Source organism: Hippocampus guttulatus, chromosome 22 (assembly GCF_054856545.1).
Source record: "Hippocampus guttulatus isolate MCC_2025c chromosome 22, RoL_Hgut_1.0, whole genome shotgun sequence".
NCBI lineage: Eukaryota > Metazoa > Chordata > Actinopteri > Syngnathiformes > Syngnathidae > Hippocampus > Hippocampus guttulatus.
This window is the reverse complement of record NC_141282.1, coordinates 4,850,275-4,877,715: the sequence shown is the minus strand read 5'-3', so window position 1 is coordinate 4,877,715 and position 27,441 is coordinate 4,850,275. Positions and strand designations below refer to the sequence as shown.

General features: G+C 50.1%; 1 protein-coding gene across 11 annotated transcripts in view; it reads left to right on the top strand.

Moving 5' to 3' along the window:
- The window catches only part of atp2b1a (ATPase plasma membrane Ca2+ transporting 1a), a 60,770-nt gene that overhangs the window by 30,498 nt on the left and 2,831 nt on the right, over window positions 1-27,441 (top strand). For 3 of the 11 annotated variants that reach the window (XM_086103728.1, XM_086103729.1, XM_086103727.1), the window contains 21 exons: window positions 1,064-1,145; window positions 2,889-2,950; window positions 3,772-3,905; window positions 13,531-14,005; window positions 17,121-17,318; window positions 17,428-17,685; window positions 18,100-18,225; window positions 18,436-18,747; window positions 20,210-20,365; window positions 20,571-20,785; window positions 20,960-21,202; window positions 21,323-21,564; window positions 21,908-22,145; window positions 23,171-23,350; window positions 23,445-23,532; window positions 23,610-23,716; window positions 23,811-24,002; window positions 24,593-24,806; window positions 24,876-25,087; window positions 25,169-25,276; window positions 25,442-25,630. In XM_086103728.1, coding sequence (XP_085959854.1) covers window positions 13,813-14,005; window positions 17,121-17,318; window positions 17,428-17,685; window positions 18,100-18,225; window positions 18,436-18,747; window positions 20,210-20,365; window positions 20,571-20,785; window positions 20,960-21,202; window positions 21,323-21,564; window positions 21,908-22,145; window positions 23,171-23,350; window positions 23,445-23,532; window positions 23,610-23,716; window positions 23,811-24,002; window positions 24,593-24,806; window positions 24,876-25,087; window positions 25,169-25,276; window positions 25,442-25,630 — 3,471 coding nt within the window. In that variant the 5' untranslated portion in view covers window positions 1,064-1,145; window positions 2,889-2,950; window positions 3,772-3,905; window positions 13,531-13,812. Of the gene's footprint in view, window positions 1-1,063; window positions 1,146-2,888; window positions 2,951-3,771; window positions 3,906-7,779; window positions 7,925-11,105; window positions 11,207-13,530; window positions 14,006-17,120; window positions 17,319-17,427; window positions 17,686-18,099; window positions 18,226-18,435; window positions 18,748-20,209; window positions 20,366-20,570; window positions 20,786-20,959; window positions 21,203-21,322; window positions 21,565-21,907; window positions 22,146-23,170; window positions 23,351-23,444; window positions 23,533-23,609; window positions 23,717-23,810; window positions 24,003-24,592; window positions 24,807-24,875; window positions 25,088-25,168; window positions 25,277-25,441; window positions 25,631-25,961; window positions 26,194-27,441 lie in introns of those variants that run through there. The other 8 variants (XM_086103735.1, XM_086103734.1, XM_086103730.1 and 5 more) reach the window with 8 other exon arrangements.

Genomic DNA, 27,441 nt, shown 5'->3' with positions numbered 1-27,441 from the left:
GCGGCTCGGGCCGGACGCTGACTCGCAGCTCCTTGGAGCTTCGCGAGGGTTGTGACCTACATAAACAAGGAAAATTGGAGATGACTCAACAGGAGGATAGGAAAAAAAAAAAGATCACATTTATTATTCAGACTTGGCGATCTTACATTCACCTTACAAAACAAGGCCGTGAACCGACTCCTTGCCGTCCTGCTGCACATCCAACGCGAATACCCAGATAACAACCTTCATGACGACTTGCAGACTTATGTGCTCTCCCTTTCCCTTTTTTAGCAAGATGCTACTGCTCTGGAGAATGTATTCTATCGTTCACCCCCCCCCCCCCCCCCACCCTCCCTACCTCCACCCCCCACGCCTGCCCTGTTTGTGTTTGACGCTCGACTGACACCGGGAAGTAAAACAGAAGATGCTGCCTGGAGCTGATCATCAATCTTGGCCAAGCAGACCTTGAGGATAAACTCGCCGGCTCGATCGGTTGTAAATCCTCCGCTGCGGTTCTGGTGCCCCCGCAACTGCTCGGTTTTAAGGGCGGGCGAGGTCTCCGGCGTGAGCTCACACTTGCCATGACTTATTTGGACTCCTCTGGGTGGTTTCGGGAACTGGGCTAGCTTAAAGTAGGCTAGCCGTTAAACTGGGCCACGGATGATAATCACGCGGTCTGGTCTCTTTGGGAGGGGAGTCGGGCCGATGTGTCACATGACCCGCAGGCCTCGGAAAACTCCAAGCGCACGTCCCGTGACACACTAAAAGGGACGGAAAGTTTCCATAAACCATCTCGGTAGAAAATAGATGACGGCGGAGGAAAATTGTGTGTTAAAAGTCAAGGGTTCATGCGTTTCTGAGGGTGCCTGAAGGAACTTCCCACTGTCTTTTTCAATGAACAAAAGTATCGGGACGCTTGACCACAACACCAAGGGGGGGGGGGGGGGCTGACAGCAACTTTGAAGCGACAGTCCGAAACGTGACAGGGCCTCTGCCAAACCCCCAATTGATTGATTGATTGATTGATTGATGACTTCCAAGTCCATCTGTGATGATTGAATCCCAAATCTTTTTTTATTAGACACACCGGTGTGGAGTTAGAAGAAACACAGCCTGCTGTTTCTGCTCCAGCTAAGCGAGTTTCCCCAAGACAGACCAAAGGGGTAATTGACACACACACTCACACACACACACATGCACGCACAGATCCACGCGGAGGTCATTACATTACCACTAAGCGTCTCCATGAACATCTCCATAAACCCATGCAGGCATATCTGACATATCCATCTGCTCCACTAGGATCACACCGAATTCCCCCACCTCCCCCTCCCCTATTTTCTCTCGCTAAATCGGGGTTGGAGGTGGTGGCGATGGAACATTGTGTAATGCCGGGGTTGTTCCTGATGGGTTTTTTTTTTTTTTTTTTTTGCCCATGTGTCTTTTTAAACGGCCTGAATGATGGAAGGTAAAATGTGTATGAGTATTTTTTTTTTAAATTGAACCTAAAAAACATGGCGAGATTGTCAAGGAAGAATTTCACTTGCTTTCGCCAACACTCGGGAGTGCGGCAAGATAAAAATATGTGTGCCTTTAAATTTGTGAGTGTATCCTTGAGGATATTACCTCAAGGAGGAGGGTGAGGTGTGTGTTGGTGTTGAGAGAGCGCTCGCTCTTTGCCCCCCCCCCCCACCCACCCCCCACAAGCAACATATGCCCAGCCTCGCTCTTCCTCTCAGTGCCCTCCTCGCTTCCCTGGGGGGAAACCCCCACGCCCCCTCATGCGAAAGGAAAGAAATGGGGTGTAAAGGGCGCCGAGTTCCCATTGGATCTGCCCCCGTCTTTGCCATCTGTGCCCGATCCAGGCCAGGCCAGACTCCACAGTGGGGAAAAAACTCAATTCTCGTTCTCTGAAGGTTCTAATTAATTTGACATTAGCCGATCCTCACGCAATACTCCTTAATTGCCTCCAATTTAGCCAAAGTCCCCTCAGCCAGAGGCGAGAGTTCCTCGCCGGTCTCATTTATTCTCGCTCCACCTTCCACTCTCCCACTGCACCACTTTTTCGGTATATTTTGGTCTCGCGCGTTTTCTGTTGATGTTTTCCACTTTGGCTTCTCCGTGGGTCTAAATGAAGGAACTCAGGTGTTGTCTCAGCCGCGTTTTGCGGGATCAAGTCTCTTTACGTGCCCCAGATTTTTTGCCGCGGGCCGCCGTAAATACGCGGGCTGTTGACGGAAAACAGAAAGTGGAAAACATGTCCGCAACCAAACCGCGCCAACACCCTTCTATGGTACTTCTGTGCTGCCCCACATATCCACATACACACACACACACACACACACTCACTTACACTCAATCAGACTTTTATAGGCCCTATATAGTCTCTCACTCACACATGTACTTATTAGGCTGGGTGGGTCACTTTCTCCTGACAGTTTGCACTTGTAGTGACTTATTGTGGGCGAGTGGAAACTTGGCCAGGTTGTTTCAGTCGCTGCTGTTAGGCCGCATTGCCCGTGAATAAAATTGAATTACTGGGTCAGAAAACTGCAACTAAATTATACCAAATTGAATTTCTCATCGCCGAGCGAACGCATCTGGAAAAATGGGGAGAGCAGTTGAGTTACATTGTTGCGTAATGTCAACAGATGCTAACGGGCTAATGTTCTTTTGAACTTACAGTATTTGTGCATTAACCCGTTCAGGCACGGCGGTTGCTACAGTGGACAGCTTATCATGTGATAAGGTCACAGGGTGCTTGAAAGGGTTAAAACGGTTAAAATTGGTACAGATTGCACACATTCATTGTGCTTTCATCCTCAAATAAAATGTTACAAAAACATACAGCAATGACATAAATGATGTAATTGAATATATGCCACTTTTTTTTTTTTTTGCTTCAGTTCAATGGATCTTGTGCTGCTCCCTCTGCTGTGTGCGACTTCTGCAGTCTGCAGACAACTAGGTAGGGACCAGGCTGGAGTGACAATTTGTGAATAATTGGCGTAGGTTTATGTTCATGTTAACTGTTCTTTGCAGAGGATAAAGAATACATGCCTGTGTGAATTGTTGTATTAACTGTTTGTGTGTAGCATATACAATCACTTAGGCGTGTATTTGAGTAGCTCAGCTGGAGAAAAGAAACAAATGGTGCTTAGCGCCACCTATGGTTTTGGAGAAAGAAAAACATTTGGTCAATAATTCGATTTTTGTGGAACGCCATTCCTCTTTCCAGTCCACACGCACAATAACTCCTTGTCCGCTCTCTTCTTCATTTTTATTTTTTTACTCCCTCTCTCCCGACAACTCTGGCCTTTGTCCCGTCGGACGGTCAGCCCCGGGCGGCTGCCCTCTCGAGCGCCTGCAGTAAATTCCTGTGGCGGTTGGAAACACAAACATGAGCCGTTTGCGATAGAAGCGACGACACAAGCGCGGCTTTGTGCGACATGCTCACAAGCTCTCCCTTCACACACCTGTATCATGCATTCATTCTCATTGGACAGATGTTTTTTTAAAAAAACGGTCTGACATTTTTGCTAATCATTGTAATTGGAGACTCTATTAGCAGACGCGTTGGGGGCAGGGGTGGGAAGCGATTACAGATATTTTGGCGGACTTTATGACATCTCGGCATGAGTGAGCTATTAAAATTTCGGGCATATAAACAAACTGCAGAATACAATCAATACAAACCACCCCAGATGACATGTTTTCAGAACTTTGCACTCACATAATGTGTCTCAAAAGTATGTGACACTTCTCGCTTTCCCCCTCCCTCTTGAAAAGGAGGAAGCCCGCAAAAGCCTTCCAACCATGTGCCAATATGCTGAGCCAGTGGAAAAAGCGACGTCCGTTGGAGCCACGGCGTCGTGGAGAAAGATCAGGTGACCTCGAGGAAGCCATATTCATACAGCCATTGAGTAAGAACAGCAACATTGTTATTTTCCGCTTGCTTGACCTAAAGGGGAACAATATCCCACTCCAGTCAGCATGTAAATTTTTCCCCTATATTTTATTATTTATTTATTTTTAGCTGACAAGCTGTGCTGTGTCATGCACTTTTTTTCCATCCTCTCTGAATGACACATTGTTCCCAGTGTGAAAGGACGAAACACTTGAATGCAGCCAGCTATTATTCGAACATGTGATAAGATCACCGCACCGGGTGGAAGTGATCACGTCATTGAGTGTTCTTACCAGAATGGGCTGTCGCTATCAATGATCTCTGAAGTAGATTAAATGGCCCTTAGGACTGACTTGAAATACTCTCAAAACAGCAATTAATGGGGAGGTCAGATCATAACAGTCAATGGGAAGTGGCATCCCTCAAGCACCTGGTCTCAGCCCATATATGTATGTATGTGTGTGTGTGTGTATATATATATATATATATATATATACTTTTTTTTTTTTTTTTACACATTTGTCCAACCAATTATAAAGGAAGACATTTTTGTTTGTGTCCACGCAAAGTTACTTCTGGATTACTGTGAAGCAACATTGGCATCCCTCAGGCAACAAGTCTCAGCCCCCATATTATTTATGTAGAATTATTATTATTAATGTAGGAATGGAAGTGAAAAAATAGCACTGTGGGTTGTTTGAAAAATTATAAAAATGTGTTTATTTGCTGTTTTGGTGTCAGGTATGGCAACAACAATGACATTTCTTTATAAAAAGTGTTTTCTTAAAAAAAATCCTCATAAAATGAAATGATTTCAAATTAACACCAATAGTACAAGCGGCATTTAAAATGAACTAAAATCGAATAAATACAAAATAGCCCAATTAAACTGGCATTTAAAAATGTATGTAAATGGCTCTGATTGTGGCACTTGCTGTTCAACCTTCAATTATTAGTCAAGCTGGCTTGTCTCATGCATGGAAGTTCTTCGCCAGCAATTAAAGTTCTATGTTGGGATGAACGCGCACGCACTCAACCACAGCTAATTTGGTTCATCGTGAAAAGCGCTACTTTCCAGCACGTTTATATTTTTTTAATCTGTGAAAGCGTTCACCATGTGCAGTATTTTTTTTGGGGGGGCAGGCGTGCCATGACACCGCCAAGTGAGTCATACAGTCAGCTATGGTGACAACACATTAGCATGCACAGGGACTAACGACACTTGACATTTACTGTAGTTCACAAGACGCTCCAGAGCATGTGGCATGTTTCCACCGAGGAACTGAGTCAACACAATACAGCAGCAGTGGGATGAATGACTTTTGTAAAAAAAAAAAATAATAATAATAATAAATGTAATAATTCGCATTAACAACAGGAAATAAATCAAACAAACGACATATTTGTGTGGCCAGCCTGTAGCGGCGTGTTAAGCGTGTAATAGATTTGAAGTGGAGATTTGGTGGTTTCATGGTACGTTCCGTTGCCTCACACTTGGTTTCACATGCAGCTTAGTCACATCTGCGTTGTTTCGACGCGATTATGCTTGGTTTCATGAAAATTTGAGGACTAGTGTCACATTGGGCTGTGAGGCATCACAGAGTAGACTATGAAATCCACAATAAAAAGCCATTAAAGTTGCTGTGAAGTGGAAATAAGTGTCTTGTAAGTTTGACTTTCACCCTTCCTCGCTCTTCTGCCTTCTCTCTCCATGACGTGCGCACACTCACAGCTGACAACAAGGCGCTTTAAAAATGACCACACCAGCACAAAGCCCGGGTCCACACACGTTCTATCAACTCCGACTTAAATACTAATAAAATAAATCACCCCCTCTTCTTTCTTCTACCTCCTCTCAGTGATGTGCCCACACTCACGGCCAACAACGAGGCATTCTAAAGCGGCCACGCCAGTGGACGATCCAAAGAGAAGGTGCATTTTTGCGATATGCCCACAACTGAGTCCCACATAGTTCTCAGTCTTTGCACCTTTTTAGCATTGTTTTAACGTACAAATTGCTCATGTTGTGTACTGTATATAGACTATAAAAAAAAATTTTTTTTTTTTTTGCTATTTTCACACAGTTTGTCACTAATGCGCCGCAATTGCTCAAGCAAACTTGCATCAATCTTCCTCTTCTTTTCTTTCCAAATCCTCCTCCTCCACCACTACTAGTGACTCACAAGTTCCCAACGAAGAAAGTTTCAAACTTGCACATAATACGCGGATCGCGCGTGCACGCTTGAACTTTCTGCCGAGCCTCCCGTGTGCGCTGAACGCACTCTGAGGCGTTAATGATAAATCCCATTATGTCGAGACAGCAAGTGTATTACACACGGAGGCTTGACCCCTCTCTGTTTACCATCAACCAACGTTAAATGGCGGTTTTTAGAGCTTTCACGAGGCTTCCTTTCGCGCATGCATCTCGCTGGGCGCCTATCTTTGACTGCACAGCCAATTGCGGGGTTCACCTCCCTTGCGAATGCACTTGACGGGATTTGACATAATTCTCCAAAACACGCCTCGCCGCAATGACTACAGGCATTGAAGGCGAGGAAGAGAAAAAAAGCGCTACGTCATGGAAAGAATGACGTCAGGTTAGATTAGTGGCATGAGGGGACGAGCTAAGAGTGGCCTAGGTGGAGTCACTGTGCTTTCTGTCGAGAAAGAGAGGGGAAAAAAACGATGCTGCATTGAGGTGACGGTGAGTGCATTGCGTATGCTGCATCACAGGCTGGTGTGAACTATTGAATAATCCCGTTATTACACAGAGACCAGAGATCAAAGAGGCACTACGAGAAAATGATTTTTTTATTCATGACGTAACCGTTTCCATAGGCGACTGATATGCGGGCTGAACCAATGGGAATTCACACCAGCGACTAGGGCCCGCCCCCTGTTGCCGCGCATCACATGTACCCGGTCGAGTTGTGGAAAAAGAACATACGGAACCAAGAGAAGCTTACGCAAGAACTTCCGCTTTCGCCTACACGCTCGTTCCACTAAAGTAAACGTTAAACATGACGCTTAAATGTGCTCTTAACTTTAGTTTGTGTGACTACCACACCTAATAAATACCAATGACATGTTGGCATGATTATTTAATCAATCACCCACATTTACAAATTCGAATATTTTGTTCCATAGGTTTTCTTTTTCAAATGCATTTATGTCAGTTCAATCAGACGTGTTGCCATGCCAATCTAATTTGCCGAGGGCCTTCAGAATCAGTATTCCTGGCAGATGAAATTTAAATTACATTAGCACAGGGTCTGTTTCTTTAACTAATCAGTTGTAAAATTCATCCTCATTCCTAGCAGCCAAGGATGTCAATTTTTTTTTGGTTGGTTGGTTGGTCGGTGCAAAAAATGGTTGCGTGAGCAAAAATGCTCACTGAGTGATTCTATTTAAATGGTTCATGTTTTTGTCATGTCATTATATAAAATTAAATTTGGTACTGCTTTAGGTGATGTATTTGGCACAGTTGCATTCCACCATACTGTATATTTGTAAAGTATTGATGGCATTTACAATTGTAACATGATGATGGTATTCAGAAATTGATTAAATAGGCCAGGTAGTGAAATTCAGTTTTGTCGCAGCACAACAAATTGATGAAGTAGTTTTGAAATGAGAGGCCAGTAAAATCTGTTCAAACATGATTCCATTTATTTACTTTAAAAGGGGGATTAAAAACCAAAAACAAATTTGCAATATCTCAACGATTTTAAAAGTGTAGACAATTTTCAGTTTTGGCATTTGAGCAAGAGACATAAAGGTGGTGATCATAACGTTATGATATTCAAATGTTAACAACGCCCGTGTAACGGGATTTTGAATTAGGCGTTCAGTGGGTGCCAAAAGTGGAGAATCATCTTTTTGAATTCGCGACGCTGCACGCACTCTTTGGTAGAGTTGTGACGTCACGGTAGGCGGGACTTGTACCTCAGTCCAGGGGAGCGATCCTTGGAGTCGCTGAGACTGAGGGGAGTGAGAGAGGGACGCAGGGACTGAGGGTGCTCTTCGGAGAACCGAGTAAGTATTTTTCGCCTGTCCTTACTCCCTCTTCTCGGGCTACAATGCTGCGCGCTCACAGCCGACGCGGGCCGGCTCCGAGCGACGCCTGGCGCAGAAGCCTGAAGCGGCGAAGTGCCACCCGTTTCGCGGGCAGCGTTCAACCAGCGCGGTGCGGCTGCCGCTCGGCGGTTAGCTTCCACGCCGAGCTAACGCGGCTAACCTTCTAACCGGGATAGAGGCACCGACTTTGGGGCGCCTTGTCTCCGGGAGCCCCTGGTGGCTTCTGAGCCGGGATGCTGAAAAAATCTCCGTCGCGCCTTCCTCGCTTGTCTTCCCCGCCTGGGGTCAAGTCGCGAGGAGCTGTCAAATGTTTAGTAAAGTCGCCTTTGTGGATTCTTTGCAATCAGCATATAGGCTAACGCCTGGGAGCTAGGAAGCTAACCGCGCTAGCGTGGGACCCCGTGGGCTATTAAAACGAGATATTGATTGACGTGATTACTTTATTCTTTTTCGTTTTATTGGTGGAGGGGAGCGTGCGTGACATGACGAGAGTTGCATGCAAGGATGCGTCAATGTGTACGTCAAATGACGCTCCAGGGGAAAAAAAACTGGGCTGCTTTTAAAGCAATACATGGTTATTACTACCTCCAATTTATTCACTAGCACTTGATCCCTCCGCGGAGACCACCGAGCCTGTCTAGGCGATGGAGCCGACCATCTGCAGTGTCAAACCGGGTATGACACTTAAGTGCCATGACTAAACGTGGATGCCCAACCTCCTTATTCCCAACCTCCCCATACACACCCCCGGCTACACTGCATCCTCATTACGCACGTTAACTTTCTCCCATCGACCTTGGTGGCTGCTTTTTTTTTTACATTCCTCCACGTTGACTGCAAGCCTCCAGGTGGGCTGCAGCCACGGTGCCCCTTTTCGGTGCGGGGATGAAGGGATCACCGCTGATCCAATCAAACGGCGCAGGGCAGCGCTACTGATGCAACTGCAGCCGAGCACCGTCACGTTCTCTTATCGGCGAAATGCACGATCAGCCTCATGAGTTAATTGGCCCTGGGAGATGATGCGAGGTGTGCCACTGGTCCAGTTATCTTTGGGCATTGCGTCACGCGGTGACAGTGAAGCACTTTGCTGAGCAAGCGTGGGATTGTGGACCATGATCAATGTTCACCGTTGCGATTTCAAAAAGGAAACTCTGACAAATAAAAGTCCAAAATTGTTATGTTCCAAGAGATGCGTTGCGAAGGATGAGGTGACCTGGCAACCTTATTTGTGTAGATTGATATTCACATAGTTTAATAAAGTTGTAATCTGTTTTTGTCGGTAATGAAATGGGAAAAAAAATGTTTTGCCATCATTATGTGCAGTGACATATTCTGCCCTTTTGTGTACATTCTTGCTTTTTATTCTCTCTGAGTCTCGTCCTTGATGCCTTTCTCAGCCTATGGAGATCCACCGCGCGTTTAAGGATTGATGTACAAGCAACAAGTAACCACATTGTGTCGCTCCGCCTGAGGCTTTTGGACCGTTGCAGTCGCTCAAGATTGAATGAAAGAACGAACAAAAAGTGATATCCTTCCATATTCCGTCGCGGCGGCGTCTTGCTCTCAGCAGACTGCCGACGGCCTGTCCGGATGTCCACGCGACACTTGTTCCATTTGGAATCCAGACTTGTCACATTTTGTATCGGCGTGGGGTGCAGCGTGGCGCTAGTGTGCCAATTTCCCCCCGACCCCGACGATGTCAAAAGACGCTCTGTTCCCTTTGCGCTGTAATATATCCAGTGTGAGCCCTTGGTAGTGAAGCCCCATTCGCAGCCGCCTCATGCGACAACGGCGAGCGGCTCCAATCCAAAAATAACATTTGATAAGCACCCCCCCCCCCCCACAAGTGTTTTTTGTCCGCATAATATCATAATTGCCTGTCAAATAGTTTTTTTGTGGGGGGGGGGACGTTTTCGCAAACGATTTGCTTTTCACACAGCAACACTGCATCCCGCGTTCAGATAATGAGTTACGTGATGACGTCGGTACAGTGCTCGGTGTCAAAACGCTTGTGGGACAGTGACAATGTGGTGCAAAAATTAGTTGCCCAGGGCAACTCGTTGTGCCTCACACAAGCAAAGACAGAACACCAAAAAGCATTTACACACAGAACAGTTCCTGACATTCAGAAGCAAAGCAGCAGGAAAAACAAAAGTAGCTTCTTATCACGAAAGTCCGATAACACGCAGTGTAGCCCCCTTGTGGCTGTGTGAGGCATAGCATGTACGGCTGTCCCTCTCGGTTGGTTTCAAAATCGGTTATTGTATCGAGTATTCCATCGAATAATCGGATACCATTTTATTTTGCCCAATTGTTGTTTATTTACGATTGTTTTTGCAATTGAAAAAAAAAACTAAACAGCAAGTACGCAATTAGCACACAAGAACCCTTTTGAAGCTGTCCACTCGCCTGACTTGTGTGCGGGCGGCGTGCGATCGGTTCCCACTCAGCGACGGGGTGATTGTGGGTTGCGAGCGGTTGGCTGTCTCTCGACCAGTTCAGGGGGGGTCATGCTCCGCCCATCACCGCGACCCTCTTCAGGATTAAAAATGGATGGATGGATGCAGTTTGAAAAGACATCCAAATACGTCTTTGGGAGTTAAATATATTTGATCGATGCAGTCCTGTAACTAGTTTTTTTTTCTTTGCCGTCTGTTTCATTAATAACACAAATTGTCTTCATGATGTGTGATTGGCTGGTCCTGATGCTTCAGTAGCTTTCCTCTCCATCACGAGTGTCACAATGTCGACCACCCCGCGTCGGCAAACGGTGGTGGGGTGGGGGGGGCTGCGTCAAGCGGCGCGTTACAAAGAACACGGCGCGCTTTCTCATCTTCAAAGCCGGCGCTCTTGAAAGACGCATCACGTCCGCAGCTGCCGGCACATAGCAACAACGTAACCTTTTGCCGGCGTAACACTTTCACACTTCATATTCGGAGTACACATGCCGACAGGACATTCGGACGGGATGCAGAGCTTTTAAAGGTTCCTCCAACCACCTTACCACCAAAATCGTCTTTCACAGGGGTGAACGATTTTGAAAACAAATCTTCGCTATTAGCTATATAAGTGTGACGAAGAAGTGCTCCTGTTTGATGGCCCTTGGAAAGGCGATAGCTCATCTCTATTTGTGTCAAAGTCTCCGGTCTCGAGGCTCCAAGATGGAAAGCGCGTGTTGACTCGCCGACACCTCGGACGGCGTTGAAGGGCCGTTCAAGTAGCTCTTGGCTGCAGGGAGAGGTGAGCCGGGCGACTCCACTTTGTACCCTCCACATTTACATGGCCTGACCCAGTTCGTCGGCGGGCTCGCGGCGCGGGGGAGGGGCAGCCCGGCGAAAAGCTAAAAATACCGCCCCTCGTGCTAGGCGGCTCCATTGCGGAGGGATCCTGAGAATTGCTCTCCTCCGCTCCCGCGGTTGGCTGATGGAGGCGTGCAAGCCGCCAAGGGTGGGTGGGGGTGGGGGGGGATCCTCGTCAGTAGACGCTGGTCGCCATTCCCGCTAATTGTCTCCGTCTATTCCAGACGAGCGTGACCGCGGACATGCTGGCCGCGGCGTGCGCAGGGTTAACTCCGGCCGCCGTCCCACTCCGTCCCACTCCGTCCCACACCAGCTGCCGGGCCGAGGAGATCGGATCGCGATGGTTTTCCTGCAGTCGTGACACATGACCTGCCTCCGCGACCCCAAACTGTTGCGGCGCGGCAAATGTCGGTCCGGGCGGTCGCGTGTGGGAATGTAAATGCAAAAAACATGCAGGCTTTCCTTTTGAGCATGAGATCGTTTTTTTTTTTTGGGGGGGTGGGGGGGCGAGTACAAGTACTGATGTTTGAGTACCCGCCAATACGAAGTACCGATACTTGATAATGTAGTGCTGCTTCACTCTAGCCAGTAACACAAAACATTTCAGCTATGTGGTGTCACCGCCTGAACGTTAAAGCGAACGGCGGAACATGACTCCCACTCCAGCTGCCCAGAAATTATGTCAGGATCGTAAAAAAGCGGTATCGGCGTCTTAGTCTCGTAGTCAGAGTACGAGTACAAGACGCACAATATTGGCCCCCGGTATTAAAACACCGTTTTAAAAGTAATCCTGATCCAGGCTCTCCCACTTGCTCGGAAGAAGCAAAGCATTCTTGCTTCAAGCTGTTTATTTATTCCTCTCTGTTGAAATTCACCGCAAAACTGGCACATAAAACAAACAAATGAAACGCGTGTATTTGAACACCAAAACGTTCAGACAAGCCATCTCGTGAAAGCACGACTTGTCGTACAACTCTAAACTCGGAGCCGTAATTGGATCCGAGCGTAAGAAGGGAGTATTTCCAGGCGCTCTTGAGCAAGACACCGCGCCCACCCCCTCCCCGGGCATCCCGAGCGGCGGCCCCCCCGAGCATCCGCGGCGAGCTCCGCGCACGTCTCTCTCGGGGCGTCCTGTGTTGCATAACGTCACCGCCATGGACCATTAATAGTGCGCCGCGTTCCCGATGCTGACAAACCTGTGTTAGCTTGGCAGGCAGCCCAGGCGTTGGGCCAGGAGGCATCGATGACAATTACGAGTCTGCCGCCTTTGTGTGTGCGCGTTCGCTTTTTTTTTTTCTTTTGCCGCTTCGTGCCGCGGAGTTTACTCCGATGAACAAAGGAGGAAATCACCTCTTTACATCCATAAACCATTGTAATTAAAATACATTATTACGAGAAATACTTGACATTCTCCGGCTCGTGGATATTTGTGGATACATTTTTCTAGCTAAGCCACCAAAACAAAAAGCGGCGCAGCTCCCCCCCGCCCTTCCTTCCACGGCAGATGGCCCCAAGTCGAATATCGACGTGTGACGGAATTGTTTCCAAGAATCTCATCGGCGCGAGCACCGTGCCGATGAGGCCTCCGTTTATCTATTGTGTTGCATCGCCGTCCCGCCTGACATATTTGGAGATAAACCGCGACCTGTCGCGTTCTTATCTCGCCACCTATTTCAGAGATTAGAGGCGCGTTATTTTTTATGTATTTATTTATTTTTTTAAAAGACGAGCATAGCATAGATATCTTTGTCACAGAGGAATCCGGACATTCTTTCCGCAAGGCAACTCGGCCGCTCGCCTTGGAAGTCCGGGATGGTCTCCTCCACCACGGCGGAGCTCCCCGATGCCGCGGATAGCCTTAATTAGATTTCACGCCAGGCTTTTCCCGGAGTAATCATTCAGTCGGTTCCAGCTCGCCGCCAGCGCCACGGCAGAGGGGGGGGGAAACTTGCTCTCGGAGAGCGGTGGGCTGCATGTACGCGACGTGCTCCAACACGTCCCGGACGAAGGCCTGTAAACGAGATTTTGCGCGGCGACTGATTCGACTTTCTTAAGGGTGGAAAAGTTTTCCTGCCCCAAAGTGAACCAAAGGCGTCGAAGCAAAAACTTGCCTCGTGATATCACTCAATCGGCGTAATTTGGGGTATTGGAAATCTTCCCTCGCATGAAATTTTGCAGCAGTATTAGGCCGAAATATCTCCTCACTTGTACTTGACCTGTCATTTTGTAAATTCCCTCAGTGTGTTTGCTCCTGTGCCATTCCAGATCTGACTGCATGCTGATCTCCGGCTCCGCGAGTTCCCCTCCGTCGCCATAAGAAGACTGGAGTCTCCGAGGGCCATGGCCGGCTTTGTAGAAGCGCTGCCCCGCCGCCACCCGCTGCCGCATGACTCCAGCTGCCTCTGACGGCCCTGTCGCCTTTTTTATGGGAGCTGCCGCCGTGCGAGCGCTCGTAGGGATTTAAGCTTTTCTGGGACACTTTTTTTTTTTTTTTAAACCCCCTACGGTTAACGCCGAGCTTTGCGTTTGGTGGGAGATAGCGAGACAATGGCGAACAACTCGTACAGCGGAGTGAAGAACTCCATCATGGAGGCCAACCACGACGGCGACTTCGTCTGCACGCTCAAAGAGCTGCGCTCCCTCATGGAACTGCGAGGCGCCGAGGCCCTCAACAAAATCAAGGAATCCTACGGGGACGTCCACGGACTCTGCGGCCGCTTAAAAACCTCGCCCACGGACGGTAAAGTAAACCTTCGCCTCGCTGTAGTGTCCGATGTCTTTGCTGTTGCTGAACGAATTTGGAAAAAAAAAAAAATCATTGAAATTAATTGAACCCGATCCGCCCCGGGTTCACGTCGCACATGTGGGCCAGCAGAACAGGAGGCTTTCAGGCCCAAACGTGTTGCGGAAGGAGCGACTTTCATCTTCGGGGTGGGGGGGGAAGCGATTTTTGGATTGCAGCTGTCGTCAGCGTGTTGTTCGCCATCCGGCTTTTTGCGAAAATGAGATGTTTGACGACATTGGAGCTTCGCTGGTTGACAGCACAGCCCCCAAACACCCCCCCCCCCCCGCTACTCTGTTTCAGCATCTCTCTATAGACAGTCTGCCTAATCGTCAGTGTGACCTTGACTGAACTCTTATGGGAGAGGATTTTCAGTTTGATCCCAGATTAAAACGGCACCGCAATACTCGCTGTCGCAGCAACAGCCGAGTCTCAAAGCGAGGAGTGAGAGAGTGAGAGCGAGGGGGGAGGGGGAGAAAAAAAAAAAACCTTCCCCGGGCTTCATCTTGCCAGAGGGAATGCCGTAAATACCCCGCTGCATGGCAGCACGAATCGGGCGCGGTCGCTGCCAGAATCGTTACCTTCATGACGCGACGATTGCACGAGGTGCACCATGCCCCCCCCCCCCCCCCCCCCCCCCGCGCTACCACCGGCAAGCGGGCTCTCATCACGGGGAATAGCGGCGAATCCTTCTGCTGAGGTGCCAGTTGTTTCTCACACGTATGTGACCGTGTCACGGGAAGCCCTGAAGTTGTCCTGTCATACTTTGTCAACCCGAGGCGAGCGCCATCCGGGAGGCGCGCGGCAACGACGGGGCGCTCGCCTTTGATACTTAACAGTGGCAATGAGCTCATTCGTCATTGGCACGGGATTACAGCAGCTTGACAATTGAAAAGGGATTTCTAATTAGTTGGACGGTTCCATCTAAAGCCCTCTTTAACCGATCCCTCCCTAATCCCCCCCCACATTTCCAAGCTCATTTTCCTCACCCGGGGAACTTGCGCTCAAACCTTTCCCTGTCGCTGCAGCGGCTTCCGCCCACGGTGACGCGCGCCGTTTGTTGTCATGTCGTGTGTGTTCAGTCGTCGATAATACTCCGGTTTCTCCTTGGGTGGGCTCGAGTGCGCATTTTTGAGCAGGGTCATGCCTCACCCCGGGGGAGGCGGGGGGGGGGGGGGTGTGACTGTAAAGACCATCAAGTCGACCGTGCGGGTCTATTTTTAGTCCCGTCGGACACGTGCGGCGTTTTAACACATACCGCGCCATCCTTTCAGCGCTTCCTCTCCACTTTGAATGTCACATCACAGGGTCACCGCGTCGCCGGGCTTAAGTGCATCTCCGCCGCTTCCGATGCCCCCGCGGATGTCAACCGGCGGCCATCATGTGGAACGGTGGCCGTCAGTCACTCCCATCAATGCGTCGCGTTGGATCCTCTGCGTAATGAAACCCGCGAGGCTTCTCAACATCTATTGACAGCACTGATTGCCCCCCCCCCCTTTTTTTTTTTTTGTAGTTAGAATTCTCCATCTGTGAAGTCAAATGTTCGGCTCGTAGCACCCTGGCCCCCCCCTGCGGGCTGCGCAAGCACGAAGAAGGAATGCCATTGGAATGCTGTTCACAAATCACCCTCATTGTGTCAGATGTTGCTCTTTGCCACGGCGGAGCCTTTGCCGCAAAGCCGCAATTGGTCAGCACATTTGGACTCTTGTGGGTCAGTGTGTTTCGCTGCATGACAAAAGCCGGCCTGGCGAGAGGGTGAGGCAACACAAACAAGGACGGTCAGGGAGGGATTCCTTGTCCAAACTTTGTTTTTGCCCATTAGCATATTTTGTCCACTTATCAAGGGACTACTTCAACTCCAGTGGCGTGACTCATTCAAATTGACATTTTATTTTTGTTTTTTTTTTCGCAGGCGGTTTGTCATTTGTGGGTGTCGTCTCTCTGTAGTTGCTCTCCCGTTGACCCCATTTTCAATCCCGAGGCAGTAAAAAACAAAGGGCAAACTGCGACCATTTTTCAGTGGATTGCAACAAGGCCAATCCTCACTTTGACCCCCTCGCCGGCGGTCGGGATGACAGTAGCAAGCGAAGCCAGCCGGGGACAAGCGCTACAAACGAAACGGTTAATGATTAGCCGCTCAACGCGGCCTCACGGTCCGGGGCTGCCGGGCCTGCCTATTTTCACTTTCCGTCGGCGAGGATGAGGTGCTGACTGCTCTGTCGCTGAACATTTATTGCGGCCGGGGAAAATGTGGCGTAAGATTGAACCGGGCCTGTAGCTGTCATCGTCTTTTCATTAGTGGCTTCGAGAATCAAAGCAGACGGTATGAGGTGGCGAAGGGGAGCCGCGACGGGCAATTATTGCCGGGTAAAACCCCGCGGCTTGTCGACTGCGCTGCCGGCGCCGGTGACTCACCGTTCCGGCTCCCCACCGGTAACGGACCTTGAGAAAAGGGATCCGGTTGTGTTTTCATGTGGGGATGCCGTCTTAAAACATGTCGTCAACCTCCAACATTTTCTTCACAGGCCCCCCTAGTTTTAACTATTCTGATGAATTTTGCGTTTGTATTGAAAAGGCTGTTGAAGTCAGCTATGTTTAGCACGACACACTCCCAGTGGCTTAAGGGGCTGTGTTTTAAATATGGAGCTGTCTCTTACTGTGTTCTGTAACTTGTCGTGAGTTTTATAAATAGTTCAAACAAGGACCCCACGTTTCCCAGTCGGGTCCTCTCCGTCCCCCGCGGACCTCGCTCCATCCCGTCAGAAGTGGTTTTCCGCAGTCATCCACTCCTCGCAATTTCGCTCTTCCTCCTCCTCCTCCTCCTCCTCCTCACTTCTTCACACACGCGCAGCTCCATCCTCTCCACCCCCGCAAAACACACCCGGCCCGGATGCCGTCTGCATCGATGGCGCCGAAAAAACTGCGGCGCATCATCCGCCGTGCGCCGGCCCCTCTTGAATATGCGTGGAGGCATGCGGTCAAACGTTTGTCGTGTTTGACGTCCGTTCTCTGGTGTGTTGCTCTTGTCACCCCACCAACGTGCCCCCCGCCCCCTCTCTCTCTCTCTCTCCAGGTCTAAGTGGGCAGCCGGCAGACATCGAGAAGCGGAAAGCGGTGTTTGGGCAAAATTTGATACCGCCCAAAAAGCCCAAAACGTTCTTGCAATTAGTGTGGGAGGCGCTGCAGGATGTCACGCTGATTATCCTGGAAGTGGCAGCCATCATTTCACTTGGCCTTTCCTTTTATAGACCTCAAGATGCCAAAAGAGAAGGTAGGCTCATGATCATCACGCTCTTTTTTTTTTTTTTTTTTTTTTGGTCCTTATTGTAAAGACAACATAAGACTTGTTGACTTTTTTTAAATTTTTATTTTCTACACAGACTGCGGGAAGGCCGCCGGCGGCGCGGAGGACGAGCACGAGGCGGAGGCGGGCTGGATCGAGGGCGCCGCCATCCTGCTGTCGGTCATCTGCGTGGTGCTGGTGACGGCGTTCAACGACTGGAGCAAAGAGAAGCAGTTCCGCGGCCTCCAGAGCCGCATCGAGCAGGAGCAGAAGTTCACCGTGGTCCGCGGCGGGCAGGTCATCCAGATCCCCGTGGCGGAGATCGTCGTCGGTGACGTTGCACAAATAAAATATGGTGAGACTCGTTTTATTTTCAGGGCTCGGGACTTGTTTGGTTAAAGCTTGAGAAAGCCTCGACGACATCGCTTGCCTTTTTACATTTGGAAATCTTGTCTTTTTTTTTTTTTTTTTTGGGCGACCCACCAAACCGGCTCGGGCACAGAGTTCAAAGTTTGGAACTTAAAGATAAGAAATACAACTCCGACATCAAACTTGATCCGTCACGATTAAATCCACAAAGACTCGGTCTGCTTCATTAACTTCACACTTTAGCTCGCCGGTCGCCGGTCAAACATTAACTTCAATTTATTTAACAGACGCTGACGTAATCCACGATGTGAAAACTGGACCGCATTTTCAACCCGAGCAACTCTTGACTCGACTCGCGTGACTTTTGCGACGCTAACTTGGAACTGTGCGCGCTTCGCAGGGGACCTTTTGCCCGCCGACGGCCTCCTCATCCAAGGGAACGACTTGAAGATCGACGAGAGCTCGCTCACGGGGGAGTCGGATCATGTCAAGAAGACGCAAGAGAAAGATTTGATGCTGTTGTCGGGTAACTCCGAGCCTCCCATGTCGGATTGCGATGCTAGCGTGTCGCCGCGAACGGCACTTTGCGGCTTTTTAGACGAGCGTGTCAAAAGCAGTGTGTCAAGTGTTCCGTTCGCTTGTGTGCATCTAGCGGGGGGGGCTTGTGTTTTGGTCCGTAAACGCTGAGAAACTCAAGTGGCGTCTTTGCTTCCCTCTTGCCTCCTCGCTCCGACAGGCACCCACGTGATGGAAGGCTCGGGGAAAATGGTGGTCACGGCGGTGGGCGTCAACTCCCAAACTGGGATTATTTTCACGCTGCTCGGTGCCGCCGAGGACGAGGATGACGCCGACGAAGATGAAAAGAAGAAGGAAAAAGAGGAGAAGAAGAAACAGAGGAAAAGTGCGTGTCCTTGTAGAACTTTTTTTTTTCTGTTTGGGTCATTTCCATGCGGCGCCGCTGGTTATGCATCCCGATTCAGCTCTATCTCTCCGGTGTTCTGTTTTGCAGACAAGAAGCAGGACGGCTCCGTTGAAAATCGGAAGAAAGGTGAGTTGATATTTGCCGCAGCACTCGCAGAGGCCACCTGCTTTTCGCGAGTTGACCTTGAAAGCATTGTAAGCTGATTCCGAATGTATTAGCAGACCTGTATTAGCATTTACAGATTCCCAAAGAAGCCAATATTTCTCTCTCTGAAATCGGCTTTCCTAAACAACACGACAAAACAGACTAAATTGTTTGACTCGAAGCATCTGCCTGTTAATGACCGCTTCGGAAGTTGAGGCTTGCCTCAGGAAAAGGTCGCGTTGTTGTGTCATTCATTTCCGAAAATTGACGTGGAATGCGGCGGAACGAGTCGAGAAAGCGCGCGTGCGACGCGCCGCGCCGCGCCGCGCCCACCGCACGCCGCAGCCTGTTAACGCCGATGCGAACGGCAATAGCGGCTAGAGCGTAGGCGGTCCCATTAAAGTGTATAATCGCCTCGCAAACGTTGCGCCCACATTTATTACCCGGCGTCCTGCCTCCTAGTTAACGGCAGCGTGTAATTGACTGCCGCACTTTTTTTTTTTTCCTGCGAGAGGTTTTGCGTTTTGCCACGACCCCGTTTGATGCAGCGCAAGCTGTGCTGGCATCCTCATTGTCCCCCCCCCCCCCCCGTCACCCCCCCCCCCCCCCCCCCCCGTCACCCCCTCTTTCCTCGCCTGGCACACATTGCGCTTTGGGCAGCAGGTGCTCGTGAATCCAGTTACAGCGATTAGTGATGAAGAGATTAAATCGACGCAACAATTCGGCGGCCGGAACATCTGCTTTACCCCCTCCCATCCCCCACTCCCGTCCGACCTGGCCTCTCTGCGGCCCCCCCTACCTTGTGACTCCTGCGGGAGGAACTATTGCTGGCAGTACACGCGTCCCAATTTGAAGCACGATAACGAGGTCACGGTAACCGGCGAGCCCGCGGCTTGGTCGTCCTACTGGGACGGCGAAGAGCGGCGCCGGGGTCTGCGAGCGCGGCCACGGCGCCTGCTGCACAGATTCCCCCTGTCTGTCTGGAATGAGCTGTAATCCTTTCGACTGATATTACTCCAGAACCAACCACAGCTGTCGTAGCACAGCGCCACCCCACCCCTTCCACCCCCCCCCCTCGGCCCCATCCACACAAATACAATCGCCTTGTCACGGGCGCGCCCACTGCATGAGGCGTTTAATTAGGGGATCCAAAGTTTGAAGGAAGAAAGATGTGACAATTTGTCCCGGAGGGCTTTAGCAGCTGTATCCTGGCAGCCCCGCGACGGCTAATGATTTCATCATGGCTCTGCGGAGACGAGCCCTCGTATTTTATCTGCTCGCGTGTCTCGGGGATCCTCGTCGCCTGTCGTGCCTGCGAGCAAGAGCGAGGCTGCTGGGAGGATGGCGCTTTGAATATGGGAGACGCGTTTAGTCTTACAAATACAATCATTTACAAAGGGGGGGGGGGTTATTTTCCCGACATCAAACGGATTCTCGTTTGCAGCCAAAGCGCAGGACGGCGCCGCCATGGAAATGCAGCCTCTGAACAGCGACGAGGGAGCCGATGCGGAGGAGAAGAAGAAAACCAACCTGCCAAAGAAAGAGAAATCTGTCCTCCAGGGCAAGCTGACCAAACTCGCCGTGCAGATCGGCAAAGCGGGTGAGAGGCTTCAAGTCTGCGTTAAGCGAATCCGTACTTGCGGAAAACATTTTGTAGATACGCCCTTAAACTGTTTGTTTCCATTTCCCCGTTGTATTTCAGCTATCAATTTCTTTTGTTGATCTTTTTGATTGTCTGATCATAGATTGATCCAGACTGAAATCAAAAGAATCCAGAAATAAAGCATGTCTCCGCTCCCTATCAGGATTGGTGATGTCGGCCATCACCGTGATCATCCTGGTGGTGCTGTTTGTGGTCGACACCTTTTGGATCCAAAACCTCCCCTGGGTCAAGGCCTGCACGCCCATCTACATTCAGTTCTTTGTCAAATTCTTCATCATCGGCGTCACCGTGCTGGTGGTGGCCGTCCCCGAAGGCCTCCCGCTCGCCGTCACCATCTCCCTGGCGTACTCCGTCAAGGTAAAGTCTCTTAACCTTGTCGGCCGCGTGCCCCTTTGCCGCCGGCTTATGCGTTTAGCCTATTAAAAGCTGCGGGCCGGGGATGTTAAGACCTGCTGAGTGATACCTTGAAGCCAAAGCGATGATCCCGCGCCGTGTCATCCGGTGGGTGTTGACCGTCCTCCCCGTTGACAGAAAATGATGAAAGACAACAACCTGGTGCGTCACCTGGACGCCTGCGAGACAATGGGCAACGCCACGGCCATCTGCTCAGACAAGACGGGGACCCTCACCATGAACCGCATGACGGTGGTGCAGGCCTACGTGGCGGAGAAACACTACAAGAAGGTGCCGGAGCCGGAGAACATCCCGGCCTCCATTTTAGATTTCCTGATTCTGGGGATAGCCGTCAACTGCGCCTACACGACCAAGATCATGGTACGGGGGGGGGGGTGTTGCTTGTTTTTGTGTTTCATAAATACGCCGGTACCAAAATACTTTCAATTTGCCTCGAATTGCCCGCTCACTGTCGCCAACGCCGCCTCCTTTCCCCGCCAGCCTCCGGAGAAAGAAGGCGGCCTGCCCCGGCAAGTGGGCAACAAGACCGAATGTGCCTTGCTGGGATTTTCCAACGACCTCAAGCGCGACTACCAGACCATTCGCAACGAGATCCCCGAGGAGAAACTGCACAAGGTGTACACCTTCAACTCGGTGCGCAAGTCCATGAGCACCGTGCTGAAGATGGCGGACGGCAGCTACCGGATGTTCAGCAAGGGCGCCTCGGAAATCCTCCTCAAAAAGTAAGAAGAGCCGTTTGACGGTTTTTAGTTCACAGGTCTCCGCTTGGTCCGGATGCCCGTGAGCGAAATACAAAATGTCTTAAAACAGCTCAGAGGTGCAAGTGCATCCCCCCTTTACTTTACGACTTAGAAACAGGCGCTGAGAAAATGAGCTGGTAACAATTCCGTAAGCCTCTTAACCAAGCGTGCTTCGTTTTAACCCACAGAGGGCTTAGCGTGACGTCACGCCCGTGCGGCTCCGCATTCAAACGCTTTTGTTCCCCCCTCACTGTTCCGTTTCACTTTTTCGTGGCGTTTTCAACCACTTTCGGCTGTCTCATCGCCGCCTTTTTTCCGCTCCCAGGTGCTACAAAATCCTGACGGCGTCGGGCGAGTCCAAGGTGTTTCGCCCGCGGGACCGCGACGACATGGTGAAGAAAGTGATCGAGCCCATGGCCTCCGAAGGCCTGAGGACCATCTGCCTGGCGTACCGAGATTTCGCCGTGACGGACGGCGAGCCCGACTGGGACAACGAGAACGACATACTCACCGGGCTCACTTGCATCTGCGTGGTGGGCATCGAAGACCCCGTGAGGCCCGAGGTAAATTGGAGGGCGATGGGCAGGGATGAGTCAATAGTTAAGTGCACAGAAAGTTTTTTAAAATAATCATCATGACAATGTTGGGCGGCCCGGTAGTCCAGTGGTTAGCACATCGGCTTCACAGTGCAGAGGTACCGGGTTCAATTCCAGCTCCGGACTCCCTGTGTGGAGTTTGCATGTTCTCCCCGGGCCTGCGTGGGTTTTCCTCCCACATTCCAAAAACATGCATGGCAGGCTGATTGGACGCTCTAAATTGTCCCTAGGTGCGAGTGTGGGCGTGGATGGTTGTTCGTCTCTGTGTGCCCTGCGATTGGCTGGCAACTGATTCAGGGTGTCCCCGCCTACTGCCCGAAGACGGCTGGGATAGGCTCCAGCACCCCCCGCGACCCTAGTGAGGATCAAGCGGTTCGGAAAATGGATGGATGGATCATGACAATGTGCAACTTCAGATGTTGCCCAACAATATCTTCTGTTATCTAGAACAGTAAATCAAATTGTCAGTCTTAAATTAGATTTCTTTGTTTACACTCGTGAAACAGCACAATAGGCTCACCGGGCAGAGATTGCATTGAAAAACAAAATCTGTGGGCTTTGTAGGAGTCATTGTAGGTTGAAATGTGGATATTTTTAGGCCAACAGAGGAACCAGGGTATGAAGCAGCTGTTATTTTTGTTATCTGTGCGAGGTAAAAAAACAAAAGGAAAAAAGTGAGTCATTATGAAAGCGTTGCTTCCGTGTGGGGCCGCAGCGACTTTGTGTGCGGTCATGTGACTGCCCGGATCCTTCTGATTGGTGAAATGGAGTCGAACCTCGCAAGTGATTATGTTGGATTTGGTCACGTGAAGCACGGGTCTCTTTGACGAAACTAAAACAAATAAATCTTCCATAAAGGATTCGGAACAAAAATATTCAGGTAAAATAAAAACTATGTGGCCTTATGATTCCTCTGGCAGGTAGAAATGGTCACAAAAGTTACATAAAATTAACTTTTTTTAAATTAACCCCCCCCCCCCCCCCCCTTTCAGGTCCCGGACGCCATTCGAAAGTGCCAACGCGCCGGCATCACGGTGCGGATGGTGACGGGCGACAACATCAACACGGCGCGCGCCATCGCCAGCAAGTGCGGCATCCTGCAGCCCGGGGACGACTTCCTCTGCTTGGAGGGCAAAGAGTTCAACCGGCGGATACGCAACGAAAAGGGAGAGGTGGGCGGAACAGCTACACGAAGCTCACATCACTCCGACGCTTCCAGAAATATATTTTTGAGGTGATTCATTTGGATTCTTGTTGTATTTCCAGATCGAACAAGAGCGCATTGACAAGATCTGGCCCAAACTACGAGTGCTGGCTCGTTCTTCCCCAACTGACAAGCACACTTTAGTCAAAGGTTGGTTGACTTTGTCGGACGTTCATGTGGAGAGTTGTTGCTTTTGCTCTTTCGGCTCACGTCTTTTACCGCTTTAGGTATTATTGACAGCACCGTGGTCGAGCAGAGGCAAGTGGTGGCCGTCACCGGGGACGGCACCAACGACGGTCCCGCCTTGAAGAAAGCCGACGTCGGCTTTGCCATGGTGAGGCGCACGCACGCACGCACGCACACCTCGTAAAAGTATCAGTGACGGCTAACATGATAGCATCACAAAATGGTCGCTTTCCTCCTCGCAGGGCATCGCCGGCACCGACGTGGCCAAGGAAGCGTCCGACATCATCCTGACCGACGACAACTTCTCCAGCATCGTCAAGGCCGTGATGTGGGGACGCAACGTGTACGACAGCATTTCCAAGTTCCTGCAATTTCAACTGACCGTCAATGTGGTGGCCGTCATCGTCGCCTTCACGGGCGCCTGCATCACTCAGGTCAGCCTATCTGTCTCGACCGCGTTGATTTTGAATGTTTGATCTTTAACTGTTTGCGGGGAAACAAAATGTTACCGCATCGCACTCTGCGCCTCTTATTTATTTATTTTTTTTAATGACCTGCATCGGAGGCCGAAAGCCCGTGGCCATTTTGAATACAAGCCCACAGACGTGGTTATCATATATTTGGATTTTTTTATTGCCGTTTGTTTTTATTCTGTGTAGATTTAGTTTAGTTTGAATTCGTTTTTAGAGCAAGTTACTTTTTGTCAGCTTGTATTTTTTGGAATAAGCTTCATTTAAGTAAAAAAAAAAAAAGAATTAACGCCAAGACTAAAATTACCACACATAATTTTAGTCTTAGCGTTAATTATTTTTTTTAATAACTTAGTGTAATGTCATAAATTAAATCATTGTTCAACTGTAACCTCTTTCCCAAAAATTCATGTATCAAATGAACTGAGAAAGACGAAAAGTCAAGCCCCTGCAGTCATTTGCTAGACTGCGCCGCCGCGAACATCCGACACCTTGACACGACAACATGTCCAATGAGGACACTTTCTAAAAACCAGCACTGTATATTTTTCCAGGACTCTCCACTGAAGGCGGTCCAGATGTTATGGGTCAACCTGATCATGGACACCTTCGCCTCCCTGGCGCTGGCCACCGAGCCGCCCACGGAAGCCCTGCTGCTCAGGAAGCCATACGGCCGCAACAAGCCTCTCATCTCTCGCACCATGATGAAGAACATTCTGGGCCAGGGTGTGTACCAGCTGGTCATCATCTTCACACTGCTCTTTGCCGGTAAGGGAAGATTTGAGTTCGCCCGCTGGATTCGTCCTCGCCGATACTGACGTTCCGTCGACGCCGCAGGAGAGACTATGTTCGACATCGACAGCGGCAGGAACGCGCCGCTCCGAGCGCCGCCCTCGGAGCACTACACCATCGTCTTCAACACCTTCGTCCTGATGCAGCTCTTCAACGAGATCAACGCCCGCAAGATCCACGGCGAGCGCAACGTCTTCGACGGCATCTTCAACAACCTCATCTTCTGCAGCATCGTCTTCGGTACCTTCGTCATCCAGGTACCGCGTCCATTTTCCACCGCCGCGCACACCACGAAGAGCCTTTTTCGCCTCTCATGGGGATACTTCTCGTCTGTCCAGATCGTCATCGTGCAATTTGGAGGGAAGCCATTCAGCTGCGTGGCGCTCTCCATCGACCAGTGGCTCTGGTGCACTTTCCTGGGCTTCGGCTCACTGTTGTGGGGGCAGGTAAGACTGTGATTTGCAACTCAGCACTGCCCTTCTGTGGTCAGATGGGTGTAGTGCAGGAAGCCGTTTATTATGATATTTTTTTTTTTTTTAATGCAGGAATGTCAAATAAATAGCACCGTTGCAGTTCGTTTTAATCCTGCGTCCGTTTCACCCCCCACCCAGGTCATCTCGTCGATTCCCACGAGCCGCTTAAAGTTCCTAAAAACGGCGGGCCACGGCACCCAGAAGGAGGAGATCCCTGACGAGGAGCTGGAGGAGCTGGACGACATGGACGAGATCGACCACGCCGAGCGGGAGCTCCGTCGCGGCCAGATCCTCTGGTTCCGCGGCCTCAACCGCATCCAGACTCAGGTGATGCACCAAACGCTGCGGGGGGAGGGGAGTTTTTCCAGCCAGGGCCGATGCGTGAATAGTTGGAGGTTCACTGTACTGCTTTTAAAGGAAGGGAGCCAGCTGATTGCTCAAAGAATTATGAAGTTTATCAGCTGATCGGTGCCTTTGAAAACCCAAACTACTCCCCCTCCTTTTTTTTCTTCCTCTCTTTTAACAAGTCAAATCCCAAAGTGGCTGCACTTTGGTTCCTTCTGTGCCCTCCCGATGGTTATTGCTCTTATTTCACCTTTCTCTCTCTCTCTTTTGTCCCTGTGGGCTTTCTGCCATCACGCTGTGTGGTTCTTTGCAGATGGATGTAGTGAGTGCGTTCCAGAGCGGAACTTCCTTTCAGGGGGCTCTGAGGCGGCAGGCCTCCAACTCCAGCCAGCAGCAGCACGATGTAACCAATGTTTCTAGCCCTACACATGTAGCCTTTACCTCCTCCTCCACTACTACTTCTCCTTCTACTACTACTACTACCACCACCACCACCACCACCAACAACAACAACGCCACCAACTCCGCTGCTGCCGCTGTGGGGTGTGAGTGTGTGTTCTCCTCTCGTGCATGAGACGTGTTCTCCTCTAACCTCCTCTTCGGCGCTCCTTCTCTCTTTCCTCCTCTCTCGTTTGACCGTCTTCCTTAAAAAAAAAAAAGAAAGAAATGGCGCCCACATCTCTCATCAAGCTTGGATGCCACGTGATGCTGTTCCTATCTATGTACCATGTGACCAGGTGGCTTCTGGCGTGGAGCTGTGTTTTCTATCTGTGTCATCACATTGTCTTCTGTTCGGCTTCTGCTTGGAATGTGGTTATTTGATTTTTTTATTTTTTTTGGACCGTGATTAATAACAAGGGAAATGTGTATGTAACTGTGTGCATTTTCTTAGCGGCGTCTTCCGGATTGGGCAGCTCGCGTCCGCCTCAGTCAGTCCCTCGCTGGGTAAATGTTTTGAGTATACGCCCATGGACACGCGCTTAAAGAACCGCCCCAGAAGCGCCACGAGGCTTCCTCCTCGGCGGCGGCGGCGGGGGCGGGGGGATGATCCCCGATTGGCGCCCTCGCAGCTCTCCTCTCCCGCAGATCCTCCTGACTGGTCGGGAACAGCGCGAGAAGACTTTTGACGGAGGGGATGATTGTCAATCGGCAGCGCTCCCCCCCCGCCCCGTCTCACAGGTGGAAGAGCTTTGGTCAATAACTTTCCATTTCAGGTCCTTCCAAAAAGGTGCAAGGCGGTCCTCCATGTGTGTGTGTCGGCAGTCGTGCGTCGGTCCGCATGCCGCCGACCGGCCGCGTGTTCTCCTTTCGATTCTGTGAAATGTGTCATGGGCTATACTCAAAGGTTTACTGCCTTTCGAGCACAAAGGTAGCACACGCTCTGCATGGACTGGGCCTCGGCTCTCGTGTGCCAGTTCTCTTTTTTTTTTTTTGTCTAATGGCCAACCTGCTTGTGGACGTGCTTGGCTGCAGCAGCTTTTTTTTAAAATTTTGTTTGTTCGGACGGCACAAAAAACAAATGCATACAACTGACCATCTGTCCCAAGTCACAACCCGCTGGCTCTGCTGTCTTTTAGTCCATCCTCTCTCTGTCTTTGGTCTTCCTCTCTTTTCCATCTTCTATTCTCTGTCCTCTCTTCTGTCTTCTTTCCTTCCTGTCTCCTCTTTTGTCTTTCTCCTTCTTCCTGTCTTTTTGCTTTTCTTTCTTTCTTCTCCCTCCTCTCCTCGAAGCATGTCCAACACCTTTTAGGCCTTTTAAAATAATTTTATTTTTTTTGCATTTTGATGAAATA